This window comes from Engystomops pustulosus, chromosome 5 (assembly GCF_040894005.1).
Source record: "Engystomops pustulosus chromosome 5, aEngPut4.maternal, whole genome shotgun sequence".
In the NCBI taxonomy this organism is placed as follows: domain Eukaryota; kingdom Metazoa; phylum Chordata; class Amphibia; order Anura; family Leptodactylidae; genus Engystomops; species Engystomops pustulosus.
This window is the reverse complement of record NC_092415.1, coordinates 137344731-137365291: the sequence shown is the minus strand read 5'-3', so window position 1 is coordinate 137365291 and position 20561 is coordinate 137344731. Positions and strand designations below refer to the sequence as shown.

General features: G+C 40.8%; 1 protein-coding gene across 1 annotated transcript in view; it reads left to right on the top strand.

Moving 5' to 3' along the window:
* The window catches only part of PKD1L1 (polycystin 1 like 1, transient receptor potential channel interacting), a 315437-nt gene that overhangs the window by 29189 nt on the left and 265687 nt on the right, over nucleotides 1-20561 (top strand). The window contains exons 3-6 of the mRNA XM_072153131.1: nucleotides 11123-11304; nucleotides 13481-13639; nucleotides 17426-17706; nucleotides 19072-19122. Coding sequence (XP_072009232.1) covers nucleotides 11123-11304; nucleotides 13481-13639; nucleotides 17426-17706; nucleotides 19072-19122 — 673 coding nt within the window. The remainder of the gene's footprint in view (nucleotides 1-11122; nucleotides 11305-13480; nucleotides 13640-17425; nucleotides 17707-19071; nucleotides 19123-20561) is intronic.

Sequence of the window (20561 nt, the reverse complement as noted above, 5' to 3'; positions counted from 1 at the left end):
AAGAAAAGGTAATTGGAACAAAAGATGTTAGGGGCAAAAGACAAAACAGTGTCTCAGATAAAGACTAGTAATGAAACATAATTTCATGTTTAATGATTTAGACCCTTTGGGAACCTTGTATCGAGACAAAAGATCCAATAAGCCTCACGATCCCGTAGGACCCTAGCTCTGTCTCCTCCTCTTACCAAGGGCTTTATCTGTTCAATTGCCACTCCGTATAAGGATGCTATATTTCCTTGGTGTACCTCAATAAAGTGTCGCGCTGCCCCAGATAAACTCTTCCTCTTTTCACTTTGTTCCATAATGCTTAATTTGTACCAATTTTTTTATATCTCTTAGATGTTCTAAAAATCTCTGCTTAAATTTGCGAGTGGTACATCCGACGTATATCTTGTGACAAAGTACAACCAACTAGGTATACTACATAATCGCTGTTGCAATTAATATAATTGTTTATGGTAAACCTGTGGTCCCCCTCAGAATTCAAGAAATACTTGGTAGGTGACACATAGTTGCAAGTCTTACAGGGATACGATCCACATTTGAAAAAGCCCCTCTGTGTCAACCAAGTGCGGCTACTTTTCTCCCTTGATCTAAATAGACTAGAGGAAACATGGTTGCCTATGGTTTTGGTTTTTCTTGCAACCTTTGTTTAGCCATGACTAAGGGTGCATTGTGCACCAGAAACACGTAGGCTTATGTGACCTTACTCGCACTTGCGGGGATTATGCTTGCCACTTTTTAAATGGAATTAACCAGAATAAAGAGCTCTTCGATGGAAGACAAATATTTTTAATCAGCACTGTTGCAGAGTCTCGCGTTTTCTTTGGATCTATGTGTGGCACCGGCACAGGTGTGGATCTCCAGCACGTGAGCAACTGAAAGCCAAGTCAAAGTCAAGACCTGAATCCAATTGAGAATCTGTGTAAAGAGCTAAAAACTACTGTCCACAAATTCTCTACCTCCAACCTCACTGAGTTTGAGCTGTTTTTAAAGTAAGAATGGCCAAGAATTTCTGTTGCTTGATGTGCAAAACTGATCGATACATACACCAAGTGACTTGGAGGTGCAATCTTGACAAATGAAAAAAATAAGTATTAACTTAAGGGGGCAGAATAAGATTGCACACCCCACTTTTAAAGTTTTTTATTTTTTTTACAATACTAAAGTTTAAATATCCAATACATTTTTGTTCTACTTCACAATTGTGTCCCACATGTTGTTTAAAGGTACAACATTTTTTTGGTAAAAAATTATGTTTGAAGCCTGAAATGTGGCAAAAGGTAGAAAAGTTCAAGGGGGGCAATTTTTTTTACAAGGCACTTGGTTTACAATCCTTCATCCTGGTGGCAGTATTATAGAGTTGGCTTGTCGGTAATTTTAGGCTAAATAGCCGTGTTGGCACTTTGCAATGATTACATAGACTTTGGTTTGGAGTTTGGGCACTTGGTCTCTAAAAGGTTCACAACTACTTCACTATGACATAAGAGTGCACTCTTTTTACACTGACATCAGATGATTCCATAGATTACGACAGGACCTGTTTTGTCAAACGCTGATACATCATTTTGCCCTTCTTTTCATCCGTCAGTGTCCGCTTTCAAACGGTCAATAATCCATCAGTATTGCTAAAGCCAAAAATAAACAAAAGTGGATCCAAAACCGAGATGACCAGTAAATGGGATATTTGCATGTCTTCTGTGTTCTGTATCCACTTCTGCTTTTGGCTGACAGATGAAATGAAGGGGAAAACCAAAGATAGAGGCAGGGTGGTGGAGGGTGAAAACGGCATTACGGAAATTACAGGGTGTTCCAGGGATACAGCGGTCAGTTGTCAGCAGCATGAGTAGGCCGCAGAGTGGCACAATGACAGTGTGGAGGTGGCAGTAGCAGCAGCATGAGGCCAGAGAGTGGCACAATGACAAATTCTGGTGGTGGAAGCAACATGGTAGGCCACAGTGTGGGCGTGCCGGCAGCAGCAGGAGGTCAGAAAGTGGCACAGAGTGTGGTGGGGGGTGACAATTCCAGTCCCTGGTAGGCAAATAGAGCAACTGGCAGCAGATGTGTGGCATCATGCGAGTGGCAGCATCAGAATAGTGGCTGAGGCAGGTAGTTAGAATCCAGACCAATTTTTCAATGTTTGGGGGAGGCGTCATGGCTGATCTAAACTGATGCATAAGGCATTGGTGTCTTGAAATCCTGGCCGATCCACGCCTGATTCATCTTGACAAAGGTCGGTCTCTCCACATTATGGGTGGACAAGCTGGTTCTCCTTGGAGTAACGATGGCCCCCGCCACACTGAACACCTGAACACACTACTGGCTGGGCAGGACAGCTTCTGTACTGAAGTTGCGGCCAAGCATTAAGTTTGGCTGCCCAGTAGTCCAGGGGATCGTCTACCTGGGGTGATAAAGTGCTGTCCAAGTAAGTCACCACCTACTGGTGCAGGGTCTGCTCCACGTCCTGCTGGTGGTGGCTACCCTCCTCACTAGGTGGGTGAAGGAAGCTGCTCATTAAGGACTCCAGGCTCCATGGCTTAGCCATGGCAGTAGTACGTGATCAATGACTGCCAGGGATCCCCTGGTCAGACCTGACACAGGATGGACAATGGCGCACATAGGCAGCAGCCAACTGTCTGCACGGTATTTGTCTATAGTACGCCAGTTATTCCTCCCTCTCGGCAGCTGGAAAAAAGGCACCCATTTTGGACCGGTAGCGAGGGTCAAAGAGTGTGTAGAGCCAAAAATCAACCCTATCCCAGATGTTGACTATTCGGCTGTCACTAGTTAGACAAAGCAGCATGCTGCGGGCCATCTGCGCAAGTGACTCTGTGGGACTCCCGGCATCCATCTCCGCTGTATACTGGCATGGTTCTTCTTGGTCATCTGCCTTGTCTTCTACTTCCTCCGGATGCTCCTGCTCCTCCTCTCTTGTCACCTGAGTAGAAAAACCACTAATTTCACCAGACTCTGCCTGTGCTCCAATGTCCTCTTCCTCCAGTTCAGACCCCACCGGATGTAGATGTAGTCGCCACTTCTCCAGTGCCCTGACCAGACAGATTTTGCAGCATCTGTTCCAGGACATGAAGCAGTGGAATTGCAGGAGGAGGTGGAGGAGAAGGAGGAGGAGGTGGACATTGATGCAGGAGCAGCAGTTTGACAACGTGGAGGAGAAAGCGTCTCTTGTGTAAGTTGTTGGTGTGGCTGGCAAAAGCACATTCCCCCAGTGGGCCGTAAAGGACATCTACTGGTCCTGACCATTGTTACAGCTCCACACGTCCACGCTGCCTTGCACCTTGGAAGAAACCGATAAGCACATGGACTGGCCCACCTTCTTATCTACATATTTGTGAAGGGCTGGTACTGCCTTTTTGGAAAATAAATTTCGGCTTGGAACTCTCCACCTTGGTTCGGCACAGGCCATTCGTTTTCTGAAGGGTGCAGAGTCCACGACTTGGAAAGGGAAGGAATGCACTACCAACAACTTGGACAGGAGCATGGTCAGCTTCTGCACCTTAGGATGGCTGGACACATACAGTTGTCTCTTTGTAATTGCCTCATTCAACGACTGCTGGCGCCATGCGTAGCGAGGAGCAGATTTCTGCCCACTGATTCTACATATGCACGTGCTCGGCTCCTCTGGTGTCTTAAAAAAAAAAAAAAAAACTACCACACCACCGAGTTGGTGATTTTGCCGCCAACAATCTGCACTGAGTGACTATTAACAACGCTGCCGAGCCCCTGTGCCACTGCTTACTTGGACCTGCGAAGTAGTTTTTTGTACCCCGTGCACAAGCTGACATCCGCTTCTCCCGACGATGATAATGAAGCCCTTGCTTCATCTTTTACTGTCACTGCTATTCTCCACAACAGTCTCAGTATGCACAGCCTGACTACTTGCAAGTCCAACATAACCTCCCGTGCCACTCTCCACATCTCTATTTTCCTGCCTACTGCACGAAGCAGTGGATGTCTGCCCCACCTCTTCACTGCCCCAAGCAGCTGCCGATTGTCCTCAAAGAATTTGTCCTCGCTGTATAGTGACGCTGAGCCCAGACCACCTAGTAGATCTCTGGCAAGTAAATGAACAGGACAGAGGCTGGTTGAGGACTGGTGAGGACCACTGACCTGCTCCTGGGCCATGCCAACTAAGGGTTGTATCTGATGAACCCAAGGACTCTTGGCTGGAGTTGTCAGATGTCATTTGGGAGGAAGTGGATGACCTAGTCAACCAATCGAGAACCTTTTTAGTTGTTCATCAGCACACTGCCGCAAGATGACACCGGCAGTTCTGGCCCCGCAGAATAATCCCTGCTGCGACGTCCCCTTACTGTGCTACGACCTGTGCCTGCTGCACCTGTCACCTCTCTGTCTGACATATTGGTTAATCAACTATGTTTCTTGATATCCACTTTAGCAACAAAAAATAATTGAAATTTGGGGAATACAGAACCTCAAACTGACACCATGGACTTTGAGCAAAAATCACTCCACCAACTATATGGATTTGACACGGATTTATTGATATCTACTTTAGCAACAAAAAAAAAATTGTCTGCACATGTGATCGAGGTTAGTCCTTTCTTTTTCCTAGAGTTCTCTGCCCCATGTAACATGTTGTGCTTGGGGCTATTTTACTAATAAAGGGGGGGGGGGGGATTTGTTCCCAAGAATCACAGAACCAAAGTTTTCCTGAAATTCTAAATGAATTCCTATTCATTAAAATCAATTCGCCCATCTCTAATGCAGTTATAACTTTGGAACACTTTATCTTACCGAGTTTATTTTCAGACACTTTTTTTTCATGACATGTTTTACTTCACAGTAATGCTATATTTTAATTGAAATATATTGCACTTATTTGTAATAAAATGGAAATTTGGTGTATTGATTTCTTATTGTCATTTCTAAATGTTATACTTATTGTACAGTTAGACTGCCCAAATTGGTTGCTAACAACATTATCCATAGGCCTGCTTCATGCTGACATTTTTTTATGTTAATTTACTATATTAGGATGTTGAGGCGTAAAGTTTGAACAGTGTTTTTTTTTTTTCTAGTAAATTTCAGAGTCAATATTTTTATGGGGACAATTCAGCTTCATAAGCATGTTCAAAGTTTCTAGAAACTCCCCACAAATCGCCCCATTTTTGAAAACACAACCCTTAAAACTATTCAGAACAGCCTTTGGTAAGCTTGTTCTTCTCACAAGAATTAATGCAAAATGGAGATTCTATTTGTAATTTTTACACCATGACATTAAAATGATTATTTAGTCCTAAAATTAATTAATTAAATTAATTTTTGTAGTGCAGTTTCTTACAATTGGGGCAATACCCCAAATGTCAAAGTAGACATTGAGCTTTTAGAGGGCATATTTTTTGTTGTTTTCAGGTGCCAACATATATTTGAAAAGTTCCTGAACTACAAGAACAGTGAACTCCCCCCACAAATGATCTTATTTTAAAAACTGCACCACCCAGAGAATTTTTTTATGTTGATATTGAGCTTTTTACCACCACAGATGTTTTATCGAAAGTATTTATGTTCTATGTTGCATTGGCTGGGCCCCTAATATAGTCGGGAAGTAAAAACCTTCAAAAAGTGGACCCATTTAAAAAACTAGACCCCTCAAGGATTGCAGTATCAATACATTTGGGGCACAATACCCCATTGTTTTACTTTTTTATTAGCGTTTTTTTGGAGGAGGTTCACAAAAAACTATTCAGTAATTAGTTTTTATCAAGTGTTTTTTTTTTTTTTGTTTATACACCAAATAGCATAGATAACATGCATAATATGAACTTCTGTTCAGTACGGTTAAAGTAATACCCCATATACATGTATAGCTTTATTATGTTTGACTTGTTTTACAAAATAAAAACTCATTTTGAGAGAAGTTTTTTTTATTGCCGTCTACTAAGCGGTGTAATATTTGTAAAAAGTTGGGTTTTTTTTATTGGTATTGTGCAGGGGTAAATGTGACTTTTTGATCACTTTTTATGGATTTTTTTTTTGTTTTGGTTGGATGCACAAAAATCATATAAAATAAAAAAAAGTAAAAAAAGAAATATATATATATATATATATATATATATATATATATATATATATATATATATATATATATATTATTAAAGGCTTTGACCAAACGGGTTCAGTTTTATGTTTTGGGAATTTTATACTATATAGGGCAGCGGTGGCGAACCTATGGCACGCGTGCCACAGAGGGCATGCTGAGCCCTCTCTGTGGGCACACGCACCATCTTCCCTGCCGTGTATATATGATTCAATGAAGCTCAGGACAGGCAGGAAAAGCTGACGATCGTGGAGAGCTCCAGTGATCTCTGTCACTGTAGGCTGCTCTGTGCTCACTAGTGCAGCCTTACACTCTCTCACTCCCTCTCCCTGCAGCCCAGGAAGACGCTGGATAATGAGGCAAAACGGCTGGAGCACACATTTCACAGCACAGATGAGAACAGCAGGAGTGAGGAGGCAGGAGCTGCTCTGTGTGAATGTCACAGGCAGCAGTCGGGCAGCTTTGGGACACTAAACAACTATAGGTCCTTATTGTTTAGTGTCCCAAATTGCCCTGTATGACAGCTATCCATGGCCACATATATTCTGCCCTTGTCCAGATCTCTTGTTGCTGTGCTATGCTGCCAGTGACCCCGGGGTGCATTACACTGCCCTCACTGACAGCATGGCACAGGTGCCCAGAGCTCTGGACCAAGGGCAGTGTGTGTGTGTGTGTGTGTGTGTGTGTGTGTATATATATAATATATAATAAATATATATATTTTATATTAGCCACAGACGGCTGTCATATGGGGTCATTTGATTGAAAATTCACCTGCCATGTAACTTTGTAATTCAGTGCACCCACCCTCCTGTATGGTGTTAGTGTCCCTCCTTTATGGGGGTGGTGTCCCTCACTGTATTTTCTCCTGCTTTGTGATGGTCATCATGTGGCAGTATTATATGTCCCTTATAGAGCGGTATTGTCAGTAATTTTAGGCTCAATAGCCGGGTTGGCACTTTGCATTGATAACGTAGATTTTGGTTTGCAGTTTGGGCACTTGGTCTCTGAAAGGTTCGCCATCACTAATATAGGGCATCTAGGGGACTTTTATTTTGTATTAAGAAAATTTTTAATTAAACATTTTTTTCCACTCCCCTGGGACTTGAACCAGTGATCATCTGATCATGTGATGCTTGTTCCCAATCGCAAGCAAACCTAACCCCCCTGGGTTTGTATTGCATTTCTAATCACGATTCAAATACATGTGAATGGGATCACAATCTCGGTCATTAAACTTTACATTATGTGTTGATTAAAATCGAATGCAATGAGCTGTCTATCATTTGCTTTTACTAGAAGCTGTGCAGAAAATGAACAATGTTTTATTCGGCTCTGACAAATCACTATAGGATCCAGGTGGTTTCTCTAAACCAACTGTAAATCAGATCCTACTACGAGCTCTTCTCCACACAGTTCACTACACCATGCATATCAGCCTAGGTACAACCTCCTACTGGACTTTAACCCCTTCGTGTCTATGCCATTTTAGACCTTTAGGACCAGGCCTGATTTTTAAAATTTGCCCTGTGTCATTATAGGAGGTTATAACTTTGTGGCGCTTTAACTTAACCAGGGGATTTTGAGATTGTTTTACCGTCACACATTGTACTTCAAAGTAATAGAAAAATTTGGATATCTTTTGTGTTTAGTTATGAAAAAAAAATGAAATTTGGCAAAAGTTTCTTAAAATTATTAATTTTCAAAGTTCAAAATTTTCAGCTTTCCAGACAGATAATCATAGCACCCAAGTAACTTTATAACTGACATTTTCTGAATGTCTGCTTTATATTGGCACAGAGTTTTATACCTCCTCTCTCTTTTCTAGGTTGTTAGGAGGTTCAGAATTTTGGGTGCAATTTTTCTCATTTTTATGAAAATCGCCAAAACCCTTATTGAGAGCCACCTCCTCAGCTTTAAAGGAAACCTACCACCACAAATCTACCTATAAAGGTAGATCGGGTGGTAGGTGAATCAATGGGATGTGAGGATAGCCCTTTTAAGGGCTAATCCTCGCGTCCCCGCACTTTTTTGTAAACTTTTATTACCCTAATATGTTAATTTTGTTATGCGGCTACTGGGGCGTGGAGTAGCCACATCTGAGGTTACACGAGGCGGCTACTCCACGCCCCGGTAGCCACTTTACCCCTCCTGCTCACCATGTTCGGCGCGCAGCTGCTCGTAGCTGCGCACCCTCGTCCGCCGATCCTGCCGTCTGCGCATGCGCAGAACAGCAGGCCCGCGCCTGCGCGGTCACTGCTCCGAAGCCGGGGCTGCACAGGCGCGGGCCTGCTGTTCTGCGCATGCGCAGACGGCAGGATCGTCGGACGAGGGTGCGCAGCTACGAGCAGCTGCGCGCCGAACATGGTGAGTAGGAGGGGTAAAGTGGCTACCCTAATATGTTAACAAAATTAACATATTAGGGTAATAAAAGTTTACAAAAAACTGCGGGGACGTGAGGATTAGCCCTTAAAAGATTTGTGGTGGTAGGTGCCCTTTAATTAACTTTGAGAGGCCTAAACAGCAGTAAAACCCCATAAATTATGCCATTTTAGAAACTACACCCCTCAATGTGTAAAAAAAATCAACTTTAAGAAGTATGTTAACCCTTTAGATGCTTCTCATGGGTTAAAACAATATGGAGGTGTAATTTACAAGCTGTAATTTTTTTAGACAATATATTAATTTAGGCCAAAAATTAAACAGTTACAAAGTATTAAATGATAAAAAACTCCACAAAGTTTGATGCCCCATATGTGGTGGTGACTGCTGTATGGGCGCACGGCCAAGTATGGAAGGGAAGCTGCGCCATTCAGAGCAGATCTGCAATGTCACATTTTACAGGCTATAAAATGCTTATTTTTTGTAATTCGGACATGTGGGAGATTTTTTATTTTTTTATTTTTATGGATGAGATTCACTTTTCAGGTACATCATTTACAGGGGGGGGGGGGGCTCAATAGCTAATAATCAGATTTTATTAACTCTTTCTTGGTGGTGGTTTAAAAAATCATTAATTCTTGTTTATGGTTTTTAGCATTCCCCCCCCCCCAACATTCACCATACCATAAAAATAATGTGTTATCTTTATTCTATGGGTCATCACGATTACGCCGATACCCCATTTATATGGCTTTTTTATGGTTAACTGTTTTGCAGAATATAGAACTCATTTTGTGAGAAATTTGCTTGTTTTTGTATCGCCATGTAACAATGGGCAGAACATTTATATTTTTTTTGTTTACAGAGCTGGTTTATAGCTTATTTTTTGTGGGACAAGCTGTACTTTTTCTTGGTATCATGTGGGAGTAAATGTTACTTTTTGATTACTTTTTATGCGCTTTTTATGAGGTCAGATGTGAAAATTTCTTGAAATGGTCTTCCAACAGTCCTTGAAGGATGCTTAGCACTTGTTGGGCCTTTCATCTGGCGTAGTAACCCATCACTCTCCTTCTTGGTCAAATAGCACAGCCTGGAGGTGTGTTTGGGGTCCTTGTCCTGTTGAAAAATCAATGATGGTCCAACTAAACGCAAACCATATGGAATAGCATGCAGCTGCAAGATTCTGTGGTAACCACGGTGGTTCAGTATAGCTTCAATTTTTAATAAATCCCCAACAGTGTTACCAGCAAAGCACCATCACATCTCCCCCTCCATGCTTCACAGTGGGAACCATGTATGTAGAGTATATTTGTTCACCTTTTCTGCGTTGCACAAAGACTCGGTGGTTGGAATCTCAAATTTGGACTTGTCAGTCTAAGCACTGATTTCCCCTGGTCTTGTATGTCCATTCATTGTGTTCTTTAGCCCAAACAAGTCACTTCTGCTTGTTGCCATCCAGTGGTTTCCTAGCAGCTATTTTACCAAGAAGGCCTTATACACACAGTCTCCTCTTACCAGTTGCTGTAGAGATGTCTGCTGCTAGAACTCTGTGCGGCAGTGACCTGGTCTCTAATCTGAGCTGCTGTTAACCTGCAATTTCTGAGGCTGGTGATCGGATGAACTTACCTTATATACTCGAGTATAAGCCTAGTTTTTCAGCACAAAAAATGTGCTGAAAAACCCAAACTCTGCTTATACTCGAGTCAAAAAAATAAATAAATCATGTCGTGTGCTGCACGACGGGGAAGGGGGGGGCTATATACACTGGGGCAGGGGCTGGCAGGCTATATACACTGGGGCAGGGGCTGGCAGGCTATATACACTGGGGCAGGGGCTGGCAGGCTATATACACTGGGGCAGGGGCTGGCTGGCTACATACTGGAGAGGCTGTGACCAATGCATTTCCCACCCTCGGCTTATACTCGAGTCAATAGGTTTTCCCAGTTTTTTGTGGTAAAATTAGGGGCCTCGGCTTATACTCGGGTCGGCTTATACTCGAGTATATACGGTATCCTCGGCAGCAGAGGTGACTCTTGGTCTTCCTATCCTGGGGCAGTACTCATGTGAGCCAGTTTCTTTGTAGCGCTTGATGGGTTTCGCAACTTCACTTGGGGATTCTTTCAAGGTTTTCCAAATTTTTTCGGATTTAATTTCTTAAAGTATATGATGGCCACTCGTTTTTCTTTACTTGGCTGCTTTTTTTCTAGCCATAATTAAAATTAAAAAAATAAGTCTATTGAGTTGGACTATCAGCTATGTATCCACCTGACTTTCACACAACACAATTTATGGTCCCAACCCCATTTTTTCTGGAAATCCCACTTACTAAATCTGACAGGGTACACGTGATGTGAAAACCTTTTCTGGTGACTACTTCTTGAGGCTAATCAAGAGGAGAATGCCGGAGTTTGTTAAGCAGTATTCAAAGCAAAGAGTATGAGGCATATTTTCAGTTGTATAGTTTTGATGCCTTCAGTGTGAATCTACAGTTTTTTTTTTTATAGTTTTATAAATACATAAAACTCTTTGAATGAGAAGGTGTGTCCAAACTTTTGGTCTGTACTGTATTTCTAACAATTCTTTTATTGAAGCTATGATTTAATAAGCCGTAAGGTTATCTTATTAAACCCTTTTTAAAAGTACATAATTATTTATATGCAGGTACACAGAACCTATATGCTTACCATATGGGGATGGAAGAGGAATGCTAGCTGTCTTTACCAGCTCTGCTTCTTATATCTATGATATTAACATAGGTTTTCAAAATACCAAAATGGAAATTGGGAGCATGTTTATGTTAAACATTTCTGGACATCTGTCATCCTTATTGGAGAGGAAAACAGGTAAGCTTTATTTTCATCATTGGCTATTGTCAACAAATGTACAAGCTTAGAATTATATTAACCCTAGAATGCATGACCATAGAAATCTACACTATTACATACCTGGGGCCTTTTAGGCCCGTGTGCAAATAACATGGAATAACTCAAATAAAAATACTTTTTAAAGTTTATTTTAAAAATGCAAAGTAAGGATGCATTCCTTCTAGCGCTGGTGTCTGCCGGGAGGGGATCTGTACTGGATCTGACCTCCTGGTGTCCCCAGCTAAGGCTGGTAGAATCCGGGCATTCCGGCAGCCTTAACTGGAGTTACCAAGAGATCATATCCATTATGGATCACCTCGTGGCAGACACCAGCACTAGTGAGAATGCATCCTAAGATGTGAATAATTCAAAACATTTTGTGCAAAAAAACCCCAAAGTAACTGAACGGGCTTAAAACGCCCAATATACTCATTCAATATAACTCTTTATAATAACGTTTTTTTGTCAAAAAATTTTTTTTTATATAAAAGTTGCAGTAAACATGCTGCAGGAATATCCCTTTTCAAAGTTTCCTTTTCGAATTTACTAATGACCGCAGCATCTTTCACATGTTATCTGTAATTCAACATCTGGAAGATGAAATTGTAGTATTTTACACGGGACTGTCTATCAAAAATGATTGTTTTGATTTCTTGGTCAGTCAAACCCCTGGATGTAGACTGTGTCATTGTAACCTTAGAAGTCAGTAAACTATAATGAAAAAAAATGAGTACAATAAGGGTTGTAGACTCTTTGTTAGTGTCTGTGCAGCCCCCTCCGCTCACCTTCAGCAGGTCACCACTTTCTTTTAGGTGACGTGGAAATCTTTGGATTTTTGGAGCTCAGAGTTTCTTTTTCAAGAAACAAGAAAACGGACTCCTTCCTCCTTCCTGTTCAGGAACTATGATGATGTCAGAGACGCATGACATCATGAGGTAGCCTCCTTCCCAAGATCACATGACCATGTAGTCAGGCACAATCCACACTCAGTCATAAAGACTAAGGCTACATTCACACGACCATATGGGGGACATATATACTGCCGACGTATATACGGCCGATATACGTCCCCCATAGACGGCAATGGGCGCACGGCGCCCTACGGGAGCGGTACAGTGCAGCACACGTGCGGCACCGTACCACTCCGTACCCAGGAAAAAGATAGGACATGTCCTATCTTTTCCCGTAATACGGCGCCGTGCCCCATAACCTCCTATGGAGAGGGGTGGGGGTGAGCTGCGCTCAACTCCTCCTCATCTCCCCGCGTGCTGCCGTTGCCCGCTACGGTACGGCGGGTAACGGCAGTGTGAATGCAGCCTAAGTCACAGTTTTTCCCAGCAACAGAAAAGACAAAAAGACATGTAAACCTAGTAAGGGCCTAAAAGGCCCCAGGTATGTAAATATGGGGTATTCACAAAAAAGAGTTATTATACCGAAATGCCTGTAACATAAAAATATATGAACAACTGGAAATGACTAACAACTATATAACTGAGGAATACCTAGAGTTTCAGAATTCTAACTAAAGTAATCTTGCGGTAAAAAGAAAAAAACTAACAGAGCGGGCCTGCGAGGCCCCAGGTATGCATTCTAGGGTTAATATGACTACAATATTTCAGTTGGTACTTATTTTTCAATTCTCATAATTAAGTTACCACAATGAAAATTTATCCACACGGATATTATTCATTCATACATTTATTGGATAATGGATATTATGTGAAATTATGTGTAGGCATTCATTTGGGTAGGGTGCATTCATTTGGTAGGGGGCTCTTTTATAGCTGAATTACTACCAAGACATCAATGCACATCAGTTGTGTTGTGATTTGAGTGAGTGAAGAAAGATACTGCTTGATTTTTTTGGGCATGCTATTAGACCTGCCGTATATAAAGGTCTTTCCTTTTCTGGATCTTTGGAAGTAGAGACCATAACAAGATGAGATAACTGTTCCCCTGAGTGCAGTAACCTATAGGTGCATGTCTAGTTTAAGTAATTTAACATTTGAATTCTTATTAGCTGACAATACTAAAATTCTCTATTAGTAAATGAAACACTTATAAATTCTTGTATTTGTGGGAAGGCTTGGTAACCCGATGGCCAGTAATGTTGTTATTAGAATATTGATTTACATATTGTCTATTTTATTTATAGGTGTACAGAATTTGAAATTAGATAATCTTACAACAGTTACAGTATCAGTGCAGTGGTCGAAACAAAGCATAAACTCCTTTGTTGCACATGTTGGGCTGAATGGATATTTTGCCACTTTTTTCAATTTCACATATTTAGACCCAGGAAGTCCTTTATTTGGTAAGTGTAAAATATTTGATCATTATTTTTTGACCTGTATGTGCTTACCTTTTGCATCTGGGAAATTAATTAACATTTATTCTAAATGTTATGCACATCATACAGTTAGTCTAGCCGCGTAAATTGTTTGCTAACTAACATTAACCATATGTCCGCTTCATCCTGACATTTTTAATTCATTTTATTAGGAGGTTAGGAGGCTTACGCTCTGAACAGCGATTTTTCCCATTTTTTTAAGTACATTTCAGATTCAACTTCATAAGGGTTTTCAAAGTTCTATTTATTAGAAACTCCCCACAAATCACCCATTTTTGAAATTACTGCAGTATTTAGCTGGATTCAAAACTGAAATGCTGAATTTGACTTAAAGGGGTATTCCCACCTACTTCAGTTAATTTAAACCCTTACCCCCAAAAAAACATTCCTCCAATGCCTTATTATTTTTGAAAAATTATCTTTATTCCCATAACAGTGTAAATGGAGCTTACCAGCCCTCTAGTAATAGCGCTCTGTTATCACGAGATGCAGCCACCTCCGCACTTCAGCAGCAGCAGCCGTGCAGGCGCCTAGAGGGAGACTTCTCTGAACCTGCCGGGAGTGTGTGAATGCACATAGGTAGCGCATGTGCAGTTCACATATACCTTGCGCAGTAGCTTCCTGATCGATCATGTCTTACCGAGGGACAGCTGTGTACTGCAGCGTTCTCACACTTGTGGCAGGTTCAGAGAACCCTTATTCTAAGTGTCTGCGCAGCCACCAATGCTGAAGAGCGGCGGTGGCCACATCTAGTGATAACAGAGGGCCGTTACTAGGGGGCAGGTAAGCCCCATGTACGCTGTTATGGGAATAAAGGTAATTTTTTTAAAAATAGCAATGCATTGAAGAAATGTTTTTTGGTGGGTAAAGGATTAAATGAACTTTAATAGCTGAGGTGGTAATACCCCTTTTAATCGGACTCTCAAACCGTGCACTCAGACACTTGCACAGCCAATTCAGGTGGTTTCCATGCCTGGTTTATCTTTATGAAAGTTAGGATGTCCACATTGGCTGTGTACACGTGCATCCTCTTGTTGGTGATGAACCCCCCAGCATTGCTGAACATGTTGAACCTCCTAGGAATTGTTCCCACCCAGAAATTGAATGGGGAGGACTCATCCCTTCTATTCCATTGTTGACAGATAATCTTCAACCATGTGAGTCACAATCTGCCTCCTAGTATTACATGTCGTATCCGTAGTGGAGGTTGAGGAGAACTGAATATGGTGCTCCTCATTGAGGCCATCTTATCCTCCATCCCCCATGTGGTGCTGGTGCTCCTGCTGTTTTGGCAACTTTCTTCTCCTTGTGCTGCCACTGATCTCTAAATGTTGGATAAGCACTCCACCAGTATTATCTCTATCAGTGTATGCTTGTACTTCCTAGTTTTTCTCTCAAGCCCTAGTGCTGGAGTTAAGGATTCTACGCTATCCCTGTAGTGTGGATCTAGAAGGGTGACCATCCAGTATTTGGAAGTGTTGACTTTGTGGACTGGCATGCATTGGCACATGTGGGCATCCCACAACCAATGATTGGCTGTTCTGGGTGTCGCCCTGCTGGAAGGTAAACTCCTCCTCCCTTCATCATAATCATCATCCATCATCACAGTGCAGTACATGACCGGTACATGACTGGTCCAGCAACCAAACCTGTGAGCCTTTTGTGGTTGGCCTTTCACATATATTAAAGGAAATCTACAATCAGGATCAAGGATTGTATACCCAGCACACTTAAATGCAGGCATGTGCCCCCTTTGGAAGGATCTGCTCTCCTTTTAGATCTTTACTGTTACTGAAATAAAGACCTTAAAATTATGCAAACTAACCTTAGAGGATCAGGGATCAATTAACAGCAATGGAGCCCTGAGCCCCTCAGACTCTTTTTACATAATGTCAAAACAAGGGTATAAGAAGCTAAAAGAAGAGTGGATCCTGCCAAAGGCGGCACACACCGTTATGTAAGTGGCCTGGTTTACAATCCATGATCCTGTTGGTAGATTTCCTTTAAAGGAAACCTACCACTTCGGATAGGGCTTATAAGCAGGACATGCCGTGCACCAGCTCAGGGTGAGCTGGTGCCGGAGCTAATCTCCTTATGTTTTTAAACTGTTTTAAAGCATTTAATCACTTTATTAATGTTTATATCGGAACTATCTTCCCCGCACCGAGGTCCGTGCTCGGCGCACCATGCGCGCAACCACTTCCTATTCAGACGCGCGCATGGTGCACGGACCTCGGTGCGGGGAAGCTAGTTCCGATATACAAACATTATTAAAGTAATTAAATGCTTTAAAACTGTTTAAAAACATAAGGAGATGAGCTCTGGCTCCAGCTCACCCTGAGCTGGTGCACGGCATGTCCTGCTTATAAGCCCTATCTGAAGTGGTAGGTTTCCTTTAAATGTTACTTACATTCTAAATCAATTTTTCTTTCATTTTCATAAATTAATAGTGCAAGCCTGTTTTTATTTCCCCTTGAAGTGAGCATTGTATCTGAAAGCAGTTTGGCAGTCCAAATTCAGTAGAGTTAGACCTCATACATAGGGCAATTTGTACAATATGGGACACATATAGGGGTCCATGTGAAACAGCTGGAAATATGCAGATCAGCACTGCGCAGCCCACCCATGACCAAAGGAACTCAATGCAGGCAGTAATGGCATTTGCTCTATATTTTGGGAAGTGGACGCTCAGTGGGGTGAGACAGTGGCTCAATAGACCTCTTTGGGGGTCGTGAGCTAGCCACAATTTGTGTGGCGCCCAAATATGGTTGCGTGCATGAAGCCTTTAAAGGAGAGGCGACTTAAGTTTAACACACCTGGAGAAATGTTCATTTGAGAATTTAGCTTATACAATAACAATGAAACACTAAAACATTGTTTCCTATTTTTTAACTAATAGTGTTATTTATACTTGGCTTTGGTTGGTATAATCAGTTCAAATCCCAGTGAGTCCCTTCCACAGCCCCTTAAGATAGCTCCACCCACTGCGTCTTAAGAGAAGGTCATGTGGCCTAAATCAAAGGAGCAACTTTGGACGCAGAGCTCTTCAGTTATCTGCTCCAATCGAGAATGGGTTATTTGAGGAGCTGTGGTGGTTCTTATACCCCATTTCTAAGTCACAGGGCTTTCAGACCTGAGATCCTTAACTGACTATACATGGAGATGCTAAATACTCCGAAGAATGACTAGAGTTATATGTAAATGTGATAACGGAAGATGGGGGGGAAGAGATCTGACAACTGGTCACTTTACACTTTTACTTATGTTAAAAATTCATGTAGTGTCACATATACTGCGAAACAATCCAGCTAGTTCCAATACAGGGTGTTCACATAGGCTTTACAAATGTATCCAAAGCAGTTAAATGACAGTTTCATTTTGTTATTTTTATTATACTATATTTCATATTGTATACAGTATATCACATTGATAATGCAAATAAAAATCAACCCTGGTACAATAGTAAACTTTAATATGTTTCATCACTGGTAAAAAAAAAGTTTATAATGTTTCCCTAATCAACTGATTACAGAGGGATTTCTGTTCATATCCATCTTGATTTACATCAGTCAAAAGATAAAGTAGGAAGATCTGTCCCATTTCACTTAAACCTAAAGGATAATACATAGTGCAGTAAAATCCCAGAAAATGGCCAAACTTCTGTACATAAAAACTCTCTACCAAAACACAGCTGAATGAATTATTCACATTTTGGGAAGATACTGCTTACTCTTTTCTTTTACTTTACAGTAGTGCACATCAAAAATATTATCTCAAAAAAAGAATGTAAAATGAATATTGAAATGATCAACAAGAGGTCCAGGCCTTTGGAAATTAAAAACAGAGAGAAGGAACATCAGATTTTATCTTATATTCCTGATGATTCAGGACAATTAAAGCCTATAATCATTGCTTTCCGGAACATGTACCATCCGTTTCATGCATTTGTGTTGCATGAATCCGATTTGAATTATCTTTGGCATTATATGGACAACACTTTCACACAGAATCTGACTGAGCTTTGTCTTATGGTAAGTCATTGGAGTCCAGGAAGTTTCAAGCTGTAGTGCACAGAATGTCAGTTGTCTGCTGTATATTGACAGAGTAAGGGCTTATTCACGATTCTTTTTCCCCCCTTAGAATGCCATGTGTGCTTTCACTGATGCCTAACTGAACCATTATTTTCTATGTATAGTTTCACATGTCTGTTTTTTCCCTTGTCCATTAAAATAAATTAGAACCTGTTTTTGGATCATGCAAGGCATTAGTATATAGGTCTTTTAAAAAAACTAATTTGTGTGCAGTATGTTTTCGTTTTTATTCACTGATGATGCTGCGAAATGTGTTTCACCTGAAAAAAAGAAACAAAACACAGTTTTCAACAGATACACAATAGACATGCATGTGGGAAAATGTTTATATTTTGATAGATTGGGCATTTTAGTTTGTGAGAAACAGGTTTCAAAAATATACATTTGTGACACTAATACTTAAGCAAATGATTTTTGTTGTGTTTGTATGAGATTAGGGGTGAGAGGACTCTATATACACTATATGGGCAATGTTACCTGGTCATTGAGAGACTTGGGCCCCTTTCACACATGCATGAATATAACTGTATGCAATCCATACCTTTTTTTATACAGGTAGCGTGGGGCCACATTGATTTAAATTGGCAAAACGGCATTCCTTTTTATGGCCGAATTGTCCATCATACCATATGCAAGAGAGACGTAAAAAAAATATAGAGCATGTCCTATTTTCTCCAGAATTTCTGTTCCGTACACAGCATATCCAATGGGAATGTTTGTAATATGTGTTGCCATCGTGCTGCATATGGATGGGCACCGTATGCTGCCTTATATATGTTCAGTATCCAGGGACACCAGAACCAGTGTAAGGTGCATTCTGTCAGCCAGCCAATAGTAAACCATCCATAAGCTAGCCATCAATTGCCAGCCCACCGTAATTTATACAGATATGTACATATGGATGAAAAATGTCACGTCTATACAGATTCATACTGCACAGAAATACAGGACTGGAAAAATCATCAGTTCATGTGAAAGGAGCCTATGATTTACTGAAAGCAGAGGAAGTTGAAGGTGGCTTAGATTAAGACCCGCTATGCGATATAAATGACCAACTCTTTGGTGCCACTTTCGAAAGAACAAAATGTTGCCCATTTCTAGAGAATCTGGAGTTTAGGCTGCAAAGCCAATATCAATGAGCTAACCCTTACACCAAGTAATGTTGTATTCACTTCTCTGTCTCCTACATGCACAAAGTAAAATATAAGAATTATCTTTGACACTTGAGATCTTTTAAATGTCACTAAACTTTTTGTCCAATGGAAAATGAAAGGTAACATTTGTAATACAAAGCTCTTTTTACAGAATCTTATTTCTGCAAATGGATCACATGAAGGCAATACAAATGTTTTTTTGGTAAGCAAATAAAATATTTATAAAACTGTACTTTTGATTGTTTGACTGTTACTGCTTTGGTGGTGCTGGCACCGATCGTTTCAGTGAACCTGTTAAGTGCTGCAGAATCTAACTAACAAACCCATGGGCACTACCATCTTGCATGGCTGATCGCCACCCCTTGTGGCATCATCAGAGTGCGTCAATCTGTTGCCATGGCAGCCTACAGTCTCATTGAGACTTTTTGGCTTGCTATGTGTAATGATCTCTAATAGCAGATCACAGGCTATTAGAAGTCTGCAGTTAAATTGCTATATACTGCCATATAGTAGTATTGCAGTATATAGTAGTACCATTAAATAATGGTAAATAAAAAAATAAGTTGAAAATATATTTTAAAAAATTTAAAAAATTAAAAGTTTAAATCGCCCCCTTTCCCTAGAACACATGTAAAAATCATAAACATGTTAGATATTGCCACACCCCAAAATGCGTGTTCTATCAAAATATAAAAACAATGATTCTCGGCACAGAATATAGTGCCCAAATATCTGAATCGCCACTTTTTCCAGATTTTTCCATCCATAATTCTTTATTCAAATATTCATCAAACAATTTATTTCAATTTGGGACCTATATGACTAATACTCCAGTATGTCCCACAAAAAAATGACACCTTACATAGGTCTGTATACTAAAGTGTGAAAGTTATTGGCCTCAAAACAAATAATTGCCATTTTGCCAAATTCTATGTACAAAAGATTTTAATTTTTTAAAAATCTAATAAAACCTGTTAAATCTAATAAAAACGAAGACCCAAAGAAGACAAAGTGTCATTTGGAGCACAGAATAAAGCTCGTAAAAACAAAGCCCACAAGAAAAACGTTTCTTTGCCAATTTCACTGCACGTGGAAATTTTTTCCAGCTTTCCAGTTCATTGCATGGACTATTAAGTGGCACCACTAAAAAGTAAAATTTTTCCCACAGATAACAAGTCCTAACACATCTTTGTAAAGCTAAAAATAAAGTTTTGTAAGGGTTAAAAGTAATTTTGCCCATTTAGCTACCTTATCCCATCTTGGAAAAACATATTTGCATATTTTCCAGAAACCCCTAGTGCAGTGGTGGCGAACCTATGGCACTGGTGCCAGAGGCGGCACTCGGAGCCCTCTGTGTGGGCACCCAGGCCATCACCCCAGAATGAAGTTCACCAGACATAACTCAAAGAATCTGCCTGCAGAATCTTCCTACAATGATAGATGAATTTGCCCTCCTCCTTTCAACTGGGTTGGTGTCCTTTGGAGGCTGAAGGATTGAAAGTTATCAATGAACAAGGAGAATTACATTACTGCGTAAATTCCTGTGCTGGCACTTTGCAATAAATAAGTGGCTTTTGGTTGAAGTTTGGGCACTCGGGCTCTAAAAGGTTCGCCATCACTGCCCTAGTGGAACATCAATGA